Here is a 17,386-nt window from a genome sequence, read left to right as displayed (position 1 = left end):
ATCTTTTAGTGGTCCGGTTTTTGTTTGTGTGCTAATCCTGTCTGTCGGGGCCTCAATGGAACCGTGTGATCTCTGCTATTACGTCATCTGTCAGCTATGACCGTGTTTTAGAGATATTTCTATGTAAAGGTCACCAGATAGCAAGCTTTCTTAATAATCGTAACGATACTGTTTTTTAATCAAGGGGTCGTGGGTTCAAATTGTCTGGGATTATATGCGAGTATGTCTTTTAGTATTCATAAACCATTATTACCAGTGGGAGGATCCTTTGTTCAAGATGCCGGCTATATTATGGGTACCACAACGGCGCCTATTTCTGCCGTGAAGCAGTAATGTGTAAGCATTATTGTGTTTCGGTGTGAAGGGCGCCCGTAGCTAGTGAAATTACTGGGCAAATGGGATTTAATTGCCGCTCACAATTTTTAAGGTTTGCAAGAATCCTGAGCGGCGCTGCATTGTAATAGACAAAGCGTATCAAATCCATCAGCTGAACGTCCTGCTCGTATTATTAACCTCTTTAAGCACACACGTGATTTAGATGAAGTGAGATAAAATCATGTCGACCAAACCTGTAAGCTGTTTGAATGTAGATTATTCGACTACGGTCTGTTTTCTCAGGATATAAATAAATATAAATAACTTGAAGTGACAGAACTCATAAGTATCGATAAATGAAACCAGTTTGACATCAGCTGACGGCGTTCAAGTTTTTTTTACAACTATTCTTACCTCATCGAAATTCACGACGAGAATTTGGCTTTCTTAAACATGTTCTAGAGGGTATAAGTAAGTCTTTATGTTCAGCAATTTAAAGTCCATTATCGTATGCGTGAATGCCGCAAAAAGTTACTGCGCCGATGGCTAGACGCTAGTATGGGATTGGCGCAGATAATTTTGAATATTTGCGATAATTGCAGATCTTCACAGCGAATAATGTGACCGGTTTGTGGGATGAAAAGCTTTTTAACGTGACGTTGGATGAATGTTATTGCATCTTTCGGCTTTAGTACCCTCGTAGTCCTTTATTACATCGGATTTTTGAAGTGATAACTTCTTTTGGTGAAACTGAGCAATGGGCTTATACTATGATAAGTCCATGGACTGAACTGTCACACTCGGCCGTTTTTAACGCTCTGTCGGGTAAATTTGTCTCGTGTCGACTGGTGGACTGCGATCAATCGGAGCAACCAGAGCTATTATGAAATTAAAAATTTCGAGAGAACTCTAATTATTTAAATTATATAAAATGAGGACATCCGTAGGAGAACCAAATTCCGTCATAGCCCCGTTCGACGGACAGATGGCCGTTGGGGCAGTAAAATCCTTGAATGGTGAGCACGTACCGAAAGACGCAGTGTTGGTAGGCCTCCCACAAGATGGACCGACGATCTGGTAAAGATCGCCGGAATGCGTTGGATAAGGGCAGCGCAGCACCGATCGTCGTGGAAGTCTTTGGGGGAGGCGTTTGTTCACCAGTGGACGTCTTCCGGCTGATGGTACCGACTAGTTTCTGACCATTTGGAGGTTCTTATTCAGGGTGATGAGTGTAGTAAGTTCGCGAAGGTTCGTGTGTGTAGTGCGAAGTTTAGTGGGTAGTATATCATATATATATATATATATATATATATATTGCAAATGTTTTTACTTTATCAATATAGGACATATAAAAAATTCGTATTATTAATATCGCCTTGACTTCACTTTATTATACTTATAGCTCGCATTCCAGAAGTTTCGCAATAGTCCATATTCAATTGTATTGTTGTCACTACTTGGTATATTAATGGAATCATTTGTTAATTACAGAAGAAGCGGCTATGTCACAGAATCTAGCGAGTATAGCAATGATTCAATGCCGAACGACGATGGGCAGGCTACAACCAAAAGTGCTGGGTCGAGGAAGAATTGCAACAGGGGCAGGTGGTCGAAAGAGGAGGTAAATATACCTACTGACTTTAGCGCTGTTATATTTGCTGTGATTCAGGGACTTACAGGAAGGTCCGTGGACAATGAGTGAGAGACTACTCAATGGAAAAGCCTTTCAAATAGAACACCATATTACAGACTTATTCAGTCAGTACATTGGATCATTTTACAGACAGATTGCCAAGATGCAGAATACAGAAAGGAAGAAAATGACCGCCGGAGCCCCGAAAGACGTAAATTCGTTCTCAGAGTATAAAGTTGAGATGACCCTGTTGATTGTCTATTTACCGAGCAATGGGTTGCGGGTTCGATCTCCGCTTTGAGCAATTGAGTTCCAACGTGGCAATGATCCACAGGTCACAAAAGGCCGCGAATTGCGATTGCATACTCCGTCTTTGTGATTCCCATGTACCTGGAATTAAGAGTAATACTTGATTGTGGGGCATTATTGTCAATTATTAAATTGGTGGGAGTGATACCATTAACTAAATTAAATGTATAAGTGGTGTATATCTCCCATTAAAAACCATTGAAATCAGAGTTAGATAGGACATCATCATAAATTATATATTTTAATATCATCTTCACCATCTGGATCTCTGGGGTTCTTTTTCAGTGCGGTTTCAAGGTTACGTTCAACCACACTATGGAACTCTTTGCACTATCCAGGACGACACGGCCTTTATAAAAGTTCGGCAACGCTCCTGTGATTTCTCTGATGTTGCAGGAAAATCAGTGATGAATTAACATCAAGTGAATCATGCTCATTTATCCTCCTCTACCATAATAAAGACAGATATTTGATTTGTGAGAGTGAGGTACCTCATTGAATGCTCATTGGTCAGATAATGATCAAAATATTTCGTAATTGGTGAAGTAGTAACCACAACATATCGAAAACAATCCTGACTACTTCGTGCGCCACCGTCCAGTCCAGAACGTTAGTCTTACGCGTTGCTCTTCCCCGCACCACCACCCGCTACCCGCTGACATCTTATTACCCCGCGCCCGCCACCGCCTGTCACCCAATTGGACGGTCGCGCACGTAGTTGTCGGACTATAGTTATTTTTTTTTTATGAAAATAAGGGACGAAACGAGCAGAACGTTCAATTGATGGTAACTGATACGCCTTGCTCATTACAAATCAGTGCCACTCAGGATTCATGAAAAACCCAAATATTCTGAGCGGCACTACAAACGTGCTCGTCACCTTGAGACGTAAGATGTTAAACCTCATTTGCCCAGTAATGTCACTAGCTACGGCGCCCTTCAGACCGAAACACAATAATGTTTACACATTACTGCTTCACGGCAGAAATAGGCGCCGTTGTGGTACCCATAATCTAGCCGGCATCCTGTACAAAGGAGCCTCCGACTGGTGAAGTTGGACGTCTATGTGTTATAAGATCGATGTTATATATGATGTGATTTATTTTGTTTTTGCGTTATTCGTTTGCTAATCCCGCTACCGACTACAGGATGAGCTTTTGAGGATGTACGTACAGAAGTACGGGGAAAACTGGGACGTGATATCGTCACACTTCCGAGAACGATCGGATATGCAGTGTCAGCAGCGGTGGACGAAAGTCGTCGATCCGGAACTAGTCAAAGGACCTTGGACCAAGGAGGTATGTTAACAAAATACTATACTACTTCACAATTTGATTTATCATATTATGTTCATGGCCGATAATTTATCATATGTTCGGAAAGAAGAGCTCGTGAAAAAAGAAACAAAAAATTTACTCGTCGCTGTTTTCAACAATAATTGTAAGTAGTATGTATATAACTAATTAGTTTCAAGTCGAAGAAGCTTAAGGATTGGTAAATGTCAGGAAAAAATCGGCATTAATTTTCACCACAACTACGTCTATTGTATTGTATTGCCTGTTTTTCGTGAAAACAGCCCTTCATTGAACGCCCACTTTTTCAGTCTGTACTCTGTAGTTGGTAGCTCAGTGTGAGTTGTTCAACTTCGCACTCAAATTTGTTCGCAGCTGTGTAAAAGTTTCTTGCACCATAAACACTTCGATTAAACGCAGGTACATACGAATAAAAAAATAAAAAACACATCAATACCTACGCGGTAGGGAGCCTGATATCTATAGATATCTCAATGCCATTTTGGATGCAGTACTCGGTAGGCATTCGTAAAACAGTTAATCCCTGGCGTTGCATTGATACGTCGCTTCGTTGTGTTTTTGGTTCTTGTTGTCTAAGTCCAACAACAATACACCTGCCGGAATATTTATTGTCTTCAACGCTTTTGTGATTCCTTTAGTGCTGCAAAATAGTCTCGTCACTTAGGTACCTAGACGGAGCCGTACGCTGGTTTAACCTTGAATTCGTCACATTAGTACATAATATATAAACATTCATAGCTCCGAAACTTATATTCATCATAACTGGATTTGAACCCGGGATCCTAAGCTTTTAGGCCAGAAACACTAACAAAATCTAAAGGTTTTTGTATCGATCTATATTATTATCAGCCGGATGACGTCCACTGCTGGACAAAGGCCTCCCCCAAAGATTTCCACGACGATCGGTCCTGCGCTGCCCTCATCCAACGTATTCCGGCGATTTTGACCAGATGGTCGGTCCATCTTGTGGGGGACCTACCAACGCTGCGTCTTCCGGTACGTGGTCGCCATTCGAAGACTACTACCCCAACGGCAATCTATGGTAACCCATTTACAGCTCAAAAAGTCCACGCTCGTGTGCAAAAAGGGCAAGCAATCTAAGCAATATTTGTAATGCATTGTATGCGCGTGCGCTGTGTTACTGACCTGTGACTCACACCGCACCGTAGACGCCGGGAAGGCATTGAATTAATAGTGAAAGTGATTGTACTGTATTCAATGCTGTTTTTTCGACCGCGCTTTACTGCCACTTACGACCTTAACGTAAATTTTTAACCGACCTTTATTTCTATGGATAACGTAAAAACTTTAAATAGAACATTTAGAAACTTTTTTCACCGTGAAAATATATTGGAAATTTATAAATCCTGCTTCAGTGTTTATTATCTAGTTTTTACATATTATCTAGTTTAAAAAAAATATTTTTGAAGTTATACATCCTTAGGCGCGTTATGAAAAAATGATGAGAGTGAAATTGGTTCCTAAAATTTTCTGACGTTTGCGGCATTCGTTATTTTTTTTTTTTTGGTTTCTTCGTCCATTATTAGGACAGGCAAAGGGTTCAAACCCATACAGCCGTATTCATTATTTAATAATTAATTGTGAAAGCCATCTTTGCAAGATTTTTACAATATTGCTCTTTCTACAAACGTAGAATAGCAGGAGGTATAAATAATTTTAAGGATTTTTGCTTTGTTACGCCGAAGTTGAACTTCTTGCGTGCATACATAAGTACACGCACACTTTTTTTTCTATTATATTATATCTCCATAGAACAACAGTTTGTTTAAGGTTTAAAAAAATATGACAATTTTTGTTTAGTGTCGTATAGAGTCCTCTTAATAAGCATACTGGGGAATAAAAAAACAAAAGTTTGATGACTATGTTTTCTCAAGAATCTTGAGCAGTCAAAGTCAGGGCGCATCACTTACCATCATTGCTTGAGTGTCAACGCAATTCTAATGATAGAACAGAAACGGGTGGTAAAGGTATAAATATCACGTATTTTAAAAGCGTATTGTTAGTTATATCAGCTGATATTAAATACATATCTGCTTAGAAATTCATGTCTCGTTAAACAAAATAGTCATTCATGAAATGTTATCCTGTGGCGGAGTTTAACGTAAATGAATTAGCTATGATGTCACCCATGTCGTAATATGAGAAAACTTTGAGCTTCAAATTATTGTATATATTTTTAAAGGACTAAAACGCGTTAATTATATACTCGGAAAAAAACTTAAAATTTTTGTAATCCTAATTCTCTACACTGTCTTCACTATGTGCTGTCTGCCAATGAAAGTCTTTTAAAAATTGTTCCAGCGATTGAGGTCATTAACCATAAAAACAATTTCTTATGTTTTTAAAGTGATAACCCTCACTTCTTGAATATAATTTGAACACAACCTGGGAGTTGAACAAAGCATACAAGATTTTATGACGATACGTCACTTGAACGGTTAGCTGAGTTGGAAGAGCACTCTCACGGAACGCGAGAGGTCGCGGGTTCGTCTCCCGCATCGTTCATAAAATTTTGTTTTAAAATTTTATTTGTGTATTAGTCATAAAATATGACAAATATTTTTTTTGTATACTGCTGTCCGTATAATCATTCTATGTATATATAGTATATATAAAAGTGATTGTGTTTACGCTTAGTATAACTCACGGATATAAACCATTCAGAATACGAACAACAATGGATGTCCCCGTCTTGATGATTATCTACTTGAGCACGTGTTATGCGGATCAAATTGACGTTTTGAAGGTCGCAACTGCTATAACATTTCTACTGATAGGGTATGCATACGAATTAAACGAGGTTCAAGTTAAAAAAAAATATCTCAGAAGTTTAAGCTAAAAAACTTCCTGGAAGCATTCCATAACTGGAAGTTCAGGCAATAGGTCAATCTCGATAGTACTAATCTCTGTTGACGAATAAATAAATTAAATATTTTGAGGATAAAAATGTGTTTAAACAATTTCTTGATTATTATCTGGTATTTTATTTTTACCAACAACGCTGGAGGCTGCGTTGGTTATGTGGGACTCGCTCGTGCCTGAGTGCCTACCCACTAAACACCACCTAAGGTTGGCTTTGGGCATGCGCCCGCTGGGTTTACCCATCCACCCGCCTTAGTGGTGAGCCGCGAAGGGGCGACGTCCGCCTGTACCTGGACGCCGCCTAATTGAGAGTTTATGAAGGTGATGCCCGCGCACCTGCGGCCACGGAGAGACTCAAGCGGCACTCCCTTGGGAGTATCCGCTGGGATATTGTACTGAAGGGGCTATCTGATTGGAACTAGTGACATCAGAACGATGATCACAAACGGGGTTTGGCCAACATTAACATTATTTCTATATGCCGACATTTCCTTGACCTAGTCCTTCTACTGTAAATGTATGAAATGGCAGGTTAAACAAATAAAGTAAATCATTACTAAATAAGTAAAAAATTCAGTCATTACACGCATTTTATTTAAATTTACGACACTTACGTTAATCAAACAAAATCCTTACTAACATTATAATTGTAAGTTTTATGTTTATTTGTTTGTTAGTTGTTACGCTCTCTCGCCTTAACCACTCAACAGTTCATTATGATATTTTGCAAAAACATTTTCAGGGGTCTCAAAAAGGATATAGGGATACATTTGATTCAGATATTTTTAACAGTTCCTGTAGGACCGCCGTACTATATCAACGCGGACGAAGTCGAAGGCTTAAGAGTACTAAATAAATAAGAATGAAATATTGTTACGTAACATCAAGTTAATGAATCAGCTGATTCAAGATGCTTACAACACCCACACACAAGTTGACCTTGAAATGTAACGTATTTTCACACGCGCTCGCTTTTTGTTGCACTTTTTGTGAATTACTCGTGAACATAGACGTACTAAAAAATTAGAGCGTGCTTCTCTTATATTTGCTATGGAAAATTTAATTTGGATTCGTATTGTTTGAAACATAATATGTAATCGTGATTCTCCATTCGTTTATAAAATGGTAGTGATTGAACTGTAGCTAAATAGAACTTTATGATATTATTTGAGTACATATTTGATTTTTGTTACGGAAACGTAGGAAATGTTCGGCGAGACAACATCCCCTCGGATGCCTCGTGTAGAGGCGAAACACTTGTTGAAGTGGTTAAGAGCTTAGATCATTTATGCGTCTAGTTACACTGTGACAGCAGTGAAAACGTCGAATAAAATGAGGTTGAATGTTAACCTCTATATTGAGCTATGCACGCACACTAACACAAAGTGACATACAAATCGCGAGTGTATCGTAGCTTGTCACGCACACTAAAGTAATTATCGTGACCTGTTTTCATCTGTTGTCCAGCAGCAAGGCTAGAGCCTTGCTGCTTGTCTAGATAGATCTAGACGCATAAATTATGTAAGGCTAAAAGACAAATCTAAGCGGAATTTACACTTAATATAAACGTAGCAATAAATGAGTCATTGACGCCATAATCAGCCTCACAAATAAACTAAAACATAAAAGACATTAAATTAAAACTGTTGTATTTTTTAAAACATAAAAAAATTAAGTTCTATGAAACATTTTTTCTTTCAAAGCTAGATAACATTATATACTAAACGCTTAAGCAGGATTTTTAAATTTACTGTATTTTATAATTGTGAAAAATAATCCTAAATGTGTCTATTAAGCAAGCTCTACACTGGATTATTATTTTGGAATAAAATTTATGTCATCAATTCGTGATTCTTCCTTCACTTATTCGCTCGATGTGTCCAAACCACAAATATAACGAAATCTTTTTATTTCAGGAAGATGAACAGGTGGTTCAATTGGTCGCCAAGTATGGCCCAAAGAAGTGGACTCTTATAGCCCGTAACCTTAGAGGCAGGATAGGAAAACAATGCAGGTAAATCTGTCCCTATCAATTGATACATCTTTGAAATTTTTGCTTTGGATGGCTGCGCGCCGGAAGCGGAAACTTGAAAGCTGTTTAATATTCTTAATGACTGCTGAGCTAACTTTACAAAATGTAGACAGTCGATAGAAACGCCGTTCTATCGCACATTAGCTCATTAGCTTTAAATAAAAAGGCATATCCGAATATAATGGTAAGTATACCAGTGGGAGGCTCCTTTGCACAGGATGCTAGATTATGGGTGCCACAACGGCACCTTTTTCTTCCGTGATGCAGTAATGTGTAAGCATTATTGTGTTTCGGTCTGAAGTGCGCCGTAAGCTAGTGAAATTATTGGGCAAATAAGACTTAACATCTTATGTCTCAAGGTGACGAGCGTAATTATTGTAGTGCCGCTCAGAATTTTTGGGGTTTTTCAAGAATCCTGAGCGGCCCTGCATTTTAATGGGCAGGGCGTATCAGTTACCATCAGCTGAAGGTCCTGCTCGCCTTGTTCCTCATTTTCATCTTATTAAATCTTAACGAGGCACATTACTAAATAATTAGGCACTATTTACAATCGGTGTAATGCCTCATGTGCTGTGGCTGTCTGGTAGAAGACAAGACCTCCACTCTTATTATACATAAATGTAAAGAAGTGGCCGACTAACGTGCAATAATCTTCGAAAATGTGAGGTCGTTCCAAGAAGTTGGTAAACATCCCATGTAGGTTCTGAACCTTCAGGAAGGAGCTTGGTTATTTGGAGTGCAGTTCAAAATGGAGATAGAGATATAAAGTGGTATCACAAACATGAGCCTCCCGCACCATACCAAAACCTTAGAATTTTCTTCTGCAATTGATCAAGCTATGGTTGACCAGGCGTGGGCATAAGATGCCCACTGCAAAATAAATCGAGTAATTACTAATTAAATAAAATATATAATAACGTGACTAACACTAAGTCTTGCTTTTTATAATTAGTCAATATCTGTTAAACTCAGCATTGCTCCATGTCTACAGATATTTAATCGTTCGTTAACGCCAACAAAATCAAATGCCGACAGAAAGTCTTTCTACTCATTTTATTCTCACAAATTATTCTCACACCCTATTTTTTCGCCGTCCATCGTTTTATGTTCAACCACCATTTGTAAATGGCATTAGTCCTAACTTTAGTGCAAAAACATCAAAAAGCATTAATGGAAGTGCTTCAATGATTTACTTGAAGACGTTATAAACGATGTTGGGATCTAAGATAATTTATACGTCTAGATAGAGTCCCTTGCTGTTAGACAACCGATAAAAACAGAATTTTAGTATGCGTGACAAGCTACGTGTTACACTCGCGATTTGTATGACACTTTGTGTTATTGTTGTGCGCGCATTGCTCATAATAGAGGTTAACTCTAAAAAAAATTATTCACGATATTAATTCCAGTTAGTTTATATCTTGAAATTAATAAACATGTATTGGTATTTTACTTCAGAGAAAGGTGGCACAACCACTTAAATCCAAGTATAAAGAAAACAGCGTGGACGGAGCACGAAGACAGAGTGATATACCACGCGCACAAGCAACTGGGTAACCAGTGGGCGAAGATTGCCAAGTTGTTACCCGGCAGGTGTGTATAAATAGTAGAGTATTTCATTTTATGATTGCCGCGCGTTAAGGTAGGGAGTGACCGTCATCTTAGTGACGTCAGGTCCGGGCACCAATAAAGTTAGCGTTTACAATCAGATTACTGCTTGATAACGTTACGCAGACGTTAGTATGACAAGGTCCGCCACTATTCTAATGCGCGGGTTTTATTTAATATTAATATTAAGTAGATTATACTAGATAAAGGCTTGAAAAACGGAAGGAGAACAAATCATGATGATTACACTTCGGGGATACAAATTAGATTTTCCTTATATATATAAAAGGAAATATATACATACATACATATATTTAAATAATACTTTTTTTGTGATATCAGAAATATTGTAATATGTTGAGAATAGCTATTAATTTTCATAAAATTTTCCACATATATTTATTGAGTTTCAACTCCATAATGCAAGTATTAAGTTTTTTTTCAAAGAACTTAATATGTAAAAGACATAAGTATTATAAAACCAATTTCAAGATATTTTGTAAATTTTAATTACCACGCACATACAGTTTATATGGATTGTCTTACAAGTTTAATTTCCAGGACCGATAACGCAATTAAGAATCATTGGAACTCCACAATGCGGCGCAAGTACGAGCCCGACCGTATGGACTCGTTCGTGTTCCGGCGCCGGCTGGCCAGGACACGGCAGGAGACGGCGGCCTCTCCCGGCAACGAGAGGAAAGAGAATGCGGCCAAGGTAGCCGTCACCTATAACGATGTTAGTGTTTTTTTTATTAATTTTCTATTTGCTTTTCTGCTATTATGTTTATTATAATTAGTAGTTCGTTAAGTTAGTTATAGTGTTTCATTTTAACTACGTAACTTACTGCGTCCAGTGTTTCTGGAAGTAACAGTCAGATTTAGCAGCATTCATCTTTTGAATGCTGTTATGACAACAATGGAGACCGCTATTTAAAACATTTATTTATTTATTTATTAGAAAAGGCTTACCAACTAGACACACAATTAATATTATGACTACTTATAATATAAAATTTCTTATATTTATATTTGTATATCTAACTTATAGGTATGCACAGCGTTGCCTTCATTTATTATTGTAAGTTAAGTAATACTACTACAATATGTGTTTACTATTACTAAAAACTATAATTTTATACATCCAAATTATAAGGGTTCAAAAGCGTATTTTTTAAAATTCCAAATGTATTAATCATAATATATACATTTTACCATTTACCACTAAGAAGAAAAGTTTTTGTTAGATAGTATCTAACAAAAAAAGTAAATTATTTTATATATATATATATTTTTAATAATATTATTAAATTCATATACATTGTTATTTACGCACTTGATAACATACGTATGTCTGACTCGTGCTTGAGTGGTTCGTATTACTTTCACAGAGCTGGTCAGCAACCCCGGACCCGTTCAACGAGTCCCCGCACAGCAACTCGTCTCACACGAGCCAGCCATCCAAGCAGGTGCTCCACTTCCGCCAGCTGCTCAAGGAACAGCTCAACAGTCTGCAGCGACGCTCTCCGGACAGAGGAGGCCTCGTGCATGCCGATACTGTGGAGATCGTGGAGTCTACAGGCGCATCCAACTTGAAGTAAGTCATAAACTCATACATCATTTACAGATAGTTCTGTTACGTGTACTCTGTTATCTTTAACACTAATAAAATACTTTAAAGTACTCTTTTCCACATGCCAGCTATACTCGTTGACATTAAACAAATAAAGGTTAGGTATTAACTGCGCAAATTAAACTGGTTTGTGAAAGCAGTCACAATCAGACAGGTCAAAATGAAGCAAATGTGACAAGGTGGTGAAGGAATAATGTTTTTGAAAATTATACTCTTTTTTTATTAATCTGTCTGTACTCTGTATTTATTCTCTCTGAAATTAAATATACTGTATACACCCAGAAAAAGTTCGCAATCCTATTTACAGAGTAATACATCTACTCTAATCGTTACTGTTTTGAGTTTTTTTTATTGTTTGCATAATTTTTTTTGTAATTTTTGGTGCATCACTCTACATATACGTTGTACTAAAATATTATGTAAAATGCTGAATTGATTAAAACAAGTGGAAATAAGTTTATCGAAACATCTTCTCTTTAATGCTCTACTTTTACGAAATTGTGTTAAATCTTCGACATTCACAAGTGTTATTTTTACCTTATTGAATTAATGTTATTTCTTTCTTTCTGTTATATTTTACTTTATACTTCCTATATTATATAATATATCAGAGGAAACTATAAGTTGTGTTGATTGTTGCTTGTCGTGCATAAGGCACAATATTTGATCACAGATTTAATTAATTTTTTATTCTTTATTTAATTTATTACATTTTTCTATAACTGTAGAACCTGTGAATATTGTAATCCATGTAAACGACCAATCAGAGCAATTCAATCTTACATTTATCCAAGCACTCAATATATTCTCTCAAAGTATCCAATATTCATCAGAAATTATCCAACTCGATCTATTGTCATCGAACTCCATACAGCTATATCACAAAGAGAACTGTCCATGTTCCCATGACAATTAAAGATGGCGCTTCTTTGTTGTTCCAATTTTCTTTAAAGACTGTACATGTGGTTCAAATCGTTAGCGTTTCATGTCATGGAGCGATTATAGTTAATCGACTGCTATAATACCTGACAATATTTTACTTTACAGATTCGTTAACATAGACACATTGCCCGAGTTAATATCTCCTATCAAGAGCTATTTATCACAACCTTCGGAAGCAACCAACGATGAAAATAAAGGTAAGTTATTATTAGGATGTTGTTTCTTTAAATGCTAATGCCAAGAAAATAAACCGATACCTTTTTTGTTTATTTGAGCAAGGTAATTTAATCTACCAGTCGGAGTTGAATTCTTTATTGCACCACAATGGCAGTAGTTTAAAGTTGCCACTTGTTTGGCTATTATTTACAATTATTTTTAAATACCTACATCATACATAAAATCCATTTATAAACTCAAAAATGATAATTATTCAATGTTATATTATCCTTTTTTCATTATTATTGAGTAATTGTAATCCATATTTTAGCTGCTACGAAATAACAGGTATGAAATGCCTTTTGATGAGCTTAAATTTTCGGAACATTCACCATTGTAATGTATATTATTATTTATTGAAATGATTAAAAACGTCAAGTTATTTACATGATTTTGTTAATGTAAAGGGGCACTCACCTAAAATACGACACTCCATCCTTTTTATGTTTAGTTATGCTGGCACTAAACACTGTCATTGCGTGGCGTTGTATTTAAAGCGCGGTCTAAACACAACTGAATGAGAACTCTGCCTAATAGACGCGTAGGCAGAGTTTTGTTTGCGGATGACACTTCAATTATATTCAAAGTGAAACGAAGCCAAGTTTTGTATGACGAAGTAAACAATGCTCTATCCGACATCGTGTACTGGTTTAGCGCCAATAACTTATTGTTAAATAATCATAAAACCTATATATTAAATTCACCGCGCCAAATGTCAAAAATGTAGATGCGAATATTTTATTAAATGGAGAGGTGGTAAAACCAGTGGAATCTGCTATATTTCTTGGCATTACTCTTGATTCCAAATTGCAGTGGGGCTTCCATATTGAAGGATTGGCGAATAGGTTTAGTTCTGTAGCATATGCGGTTAAGAAAATTAGACGGTTAACTGATATAGATACGGCGAGATTAATATACTTTAGTTATTTTTATAGTATTATGTCCTATGGTATATTGTTATGGGGCAGTGCGGCCGATATTAATACTATCTTTGTGCTGCAGAAGAGGGCTATTCGCGGAATTTATAACCTAGGTCCTAAAGAATCATTAAGAGAAAAATTTAAAGAAATAAACATTTTGACCGTTGCTTCTCAATACATTTTTGATAATGTTCTGTATGTTCATAAGCACATTGATGAATTCTCTAGAAACTGTGACATTCATAATGTTAACACAAGGTACAAACATAAACTTGTTATGCCTACTACTCGGTTGGGTCGAGTTAGTCTTTTGTTTGGCGATATATATGCTTCTACAATATGATCCCAGAAAATGTACAAAACAAATGTGTTACGAAATTTAAAAGAATTGTTAAAAAACGTTTGTGTGGGAAAGGTTATTATAGCATAAACGATTTTCTTAATGACACCACGGACTGGGAATAAAGCGAACACCCTTAGGCTCTTTAATTATAAATGTTTATTGTACGATATTACATTGTAATCTATATTTTATAATAAAAAAAAGCCCGCTGAGTTTCTTGCGCCCATTATTCTCAGGTCTGAGGCAGTCTCTTTTGAATGGTTGGTTGACGTTCAATAAGTGATTTTAAATCCTATTTTGAATAAAAATATTTGAATTTGAATTAATACAATTTTTCAGCGTGATTTTCATTGTACGTCAATGTTAATAGTGTAATATATTTCGTTTCGCAGTGAGCTTCTCGACAGTCCCCGATTGCAGCGAGGATTTGATCGTACCGTCGGTGTACGAGCCCTCCCCGGCCGCGGCCCGGCGCCGCTCGGACCAGCCACCGACCAACAGTCCGCCGCCCATACTGCGCCGCGCGCGGAACAAGAAGCAGCACAATGTGAGTCACCGTACTGTATCTTCTATAGTACTTCCAGAACAGAACTATGTAGCATTACAATTGAAGTGTATAGTAAACATTAGTCTCGTTTATAGTAACACCAACTTAAATGTTTAATATACCTTCTTTTAGGTATCGAAATGTTTTGTACCTTACTCTCAAGTTAAAAAATCGTTTGACAGAAAGGCACAAAACATTTCGGTAGTAAAGATAGGTTTAATAAGCGGTTGGTATGTTATGATTATTTACAGACTCTTTAAAATCAAATTCTACATTCATAAATACATGTAAAAGGTTCCGCTACGAGGAACTAGCGATATACCTCTTCCTTCATGGAAGATAATAATAAAATATAATTGATGTTTTTAAATATTAAGAAAAAAATTCTAATATTTTGTTGACACAACTATTTAACTGTAGCGTATGTAAGTAGATTTACAATTTGACTCTACTAGGAGCCAGCTTTTGCACTAGCATCGAAAAAGCTTGTGTAATGTAAATTTAAAAAATATTTTGTTTTTCGCGTAACTATACACTGCACAGCAGCTCCCACACTAACACAGCTTCAGCGCTCTTTTCACATGGCGCGAGCATACTATATGTGTAATAAATTCTAATAGTGTGTCAACACCTTTATTTTGCTAATAATTACCTACAACGCTATCGCCACGTCTAGTTGAAAAATCTATGCAATGTGGTGGCACACATAATCGTAAGACAAAGCTAAATTGGCATCGAAGAAGGTGGGCTTCATAAATAAAGGCAACATTTCAAGCCGGCCCACATTTTAGCGCTCTACGAAGCGCAGGTTCAGTTACATGTGGAGTATTGCTGTTATCTCGAGTCTGGTGCACCCCAGTATGAACTCGAATCATATGACCGCGTTCAACGGAGAGCTGCTCGAATTATCGGGGATACTGGATATCTGTGCACGACTACCTCTTGGCGTTGCGTAGAGACGTCGCTTCATTGGGTGTCTTCTACCGCATTTATCACGGGGAGTGTTTCGAAGAGTGTTGGACCTGATTACTGCTGCCGAATGCCACCTTCGCCCGACACGCCACAAATACATATATACTCTGTTATGTTATTAATAGACGCGCAGTAAAGTTATTCCAAATTTAAATCTTTTTGTCTTTATCTTACCTTTGTCATTTCAGAATTACAGAAGTAATTTTAAACTTGGAGAATAACAATGCGTTTATTAATAAGATAGTGGATGTGTAGCGTTCCTCCACCGTGTGCTGTTAATTCTCTTGTTTTGCAAGAAAATGTGGGCGGCGGTGATCATTTCAGGTGACCCGTCCGATCGTTTCTATAGAAGATATTTTTTTATAGAAGAGAAGACTCTTCTATAAAAAAAGGCATGTGGACAAGGCCTAAAACAAACGAAGTCGCGAGTAGAATCTAGTGTATACTATAATACGATTTTGTTACAGATGTGGTCGGAAACAATAAAAGCCATGGAGGGAGTGACTCCTATCAAGGCGCTGCCGTTCAGTCCGTCACAGTTCCTCAACTCGCCCGCGACCGTCTCCTTCACTAACAACGAAACGCCCGACAGACGTCCTGCAGAAAAGGTACATATTGGAATGCTCAGATTTACCAATCTTTTCTTTTTATGGAAATACGGGACGAGACGAGCGTTCAGCTGATTGTAATTGATACGCCCTGCCCATTAGAATGCAGTGCCGGTACAGGATTCTTGAAAAACCCAAAAATTCTGAGGGGCACTACAATTACGCCAGTCAAATCGAGACATAAGATTTTAAGACTTATTTGCCCAGTTATTTCACTAGCTATGGCGCTCTTCAGACCGAAACACATAAACGTTTACACATTATTGCTTCACGGCAGAAATAGACGCCGTGATGATACCCATAATCTAGCCGGCATCCTGTGCAAAGGAGCCTCCCACTGGTGAGAATTACAGTACCTCACACATTTTCAAGCAATCTTAATAAAGTTTAGCTGAGCTTTTTTCTTGCTCAGACCCATGTCCAGGCTGTTCAAAGAGGTTTCCAGCCTTTTTTAGGCTGCCACAGGTTTCTATGAAGCTGCTTCCACGCTTGAGATTGAAAGAATTAGTGTAGAATGCTTATACACATCAAAGCATCGGCTGTGAAATTTTTTCTGGCTCAATTTGTCTGCATAAAAGGCTCTGTATTAAACCTAATATAAATCGGTGATTGTTTAGGCAGCAGTGGTAATAATAACCTATAACTGCATATTTAGTTCGTTTTTAGTCGACAGATAAACGGTTAACAGATAAATATATATTTGCTTTACTAACATTTTCATCCACATTCCGTATATATTCGACGCACTTTCGTCCATCTCAAAATTTGAATACAATTGTATTTTTTTTATTCCAGGAATGGACGGCAAGTCCTTTGCTACAAACACCAACACCAGCCAATATTACTCCGGGCGGCACCTCCAAGAAAACTCCTAAGTATGTTTAATACTGTATTGCATTTTAAGCTCTTTGTATTTTAAAGGGAATTTTTGTTACGATGTTTATCCTTACCATTCTTCAAAATAATGTCTACGGCTTATAAGAATAAAGTTATTATTATTATTATTTATTTTGCCTTTAAAATATTAGTGTGATTTTAACATGCCTTTTTTTATGACAATAAGTGATGAGACGAGCAGGACGTTCAGCTAATGGTAATACGCCCTGCCTATT

At 37.2% G+C, this 17,386-nt stretch overlaps 1 protein-coding gene across 4 annotated transcripts in view; it reads left to right on the top strand.

Annotated features, from left to right (window-relative positions):
• The window catches only part of LOC126978591 (transcriptional activator Myb), an 88,927-nt gene that overhangs the window by 50,827 nt on the left and 20,714 nt on the right, over window positions 1-17,386 (top strand). For all 4 annotated transcript variants that reach the window (XM_050827578.1, XM_050827569.1, XM_050827555.1 and 1 more), the window contains 10 exons: window positions 1,807-1,936; window positions 3,406-3,555; window positions 8,370-8,467; window positions 9,944-10,078; window positions 10,655-10,832; window positions 11,485-11,690; window positions 12,774-12,865; window positions 14,540-14,694; window positions 16,134-16,274; window positions 17,070-17,149. In XM_050827578.1, coding sequence (XP_050683535.1) covers window positions 1,807-1,936; window positions 3,406-3,555; window positions 8,370-8,467; window positions 9,944-10,078; window positions 10,655-10,832; window positions 11,485-11,690; window positions 12,774-12,865; window positions 14,540-14,694; window positions 16,134-16,274; window positions 17,070-17,149 — 1,365 coding nt within the window. The remainder of the gene's footprint in view (window positions 1-1,806; window positions 1,937-3,405; window positions 3,556-8,369; window positions 8,468-9,943; window positions 10,079-10,654; window positions 10,833-11,484; window positions 11,691-12,773; window positions 12,866-14,539; window positions 14,695-16,133; window positions 16,275-17,069; window positions 17,150-17,386) is intronic.

This window comes from Leptidea sinapis, chromosome 3 (genome assembly GCF_905404315.1).
Source record: "Leptidea sinapis chromosome 3, ilLepSina1.1, whole genome shotgun sequence".
NCBI lineage: Eukaryota > Metazoa > Arthropoda > Insecta > Lepidoptera > Pieridae > Leptidea > Leptidea sinapis.
This window is presented reverse-complemented; position numbering and strand designations above follow the sequence as displayed.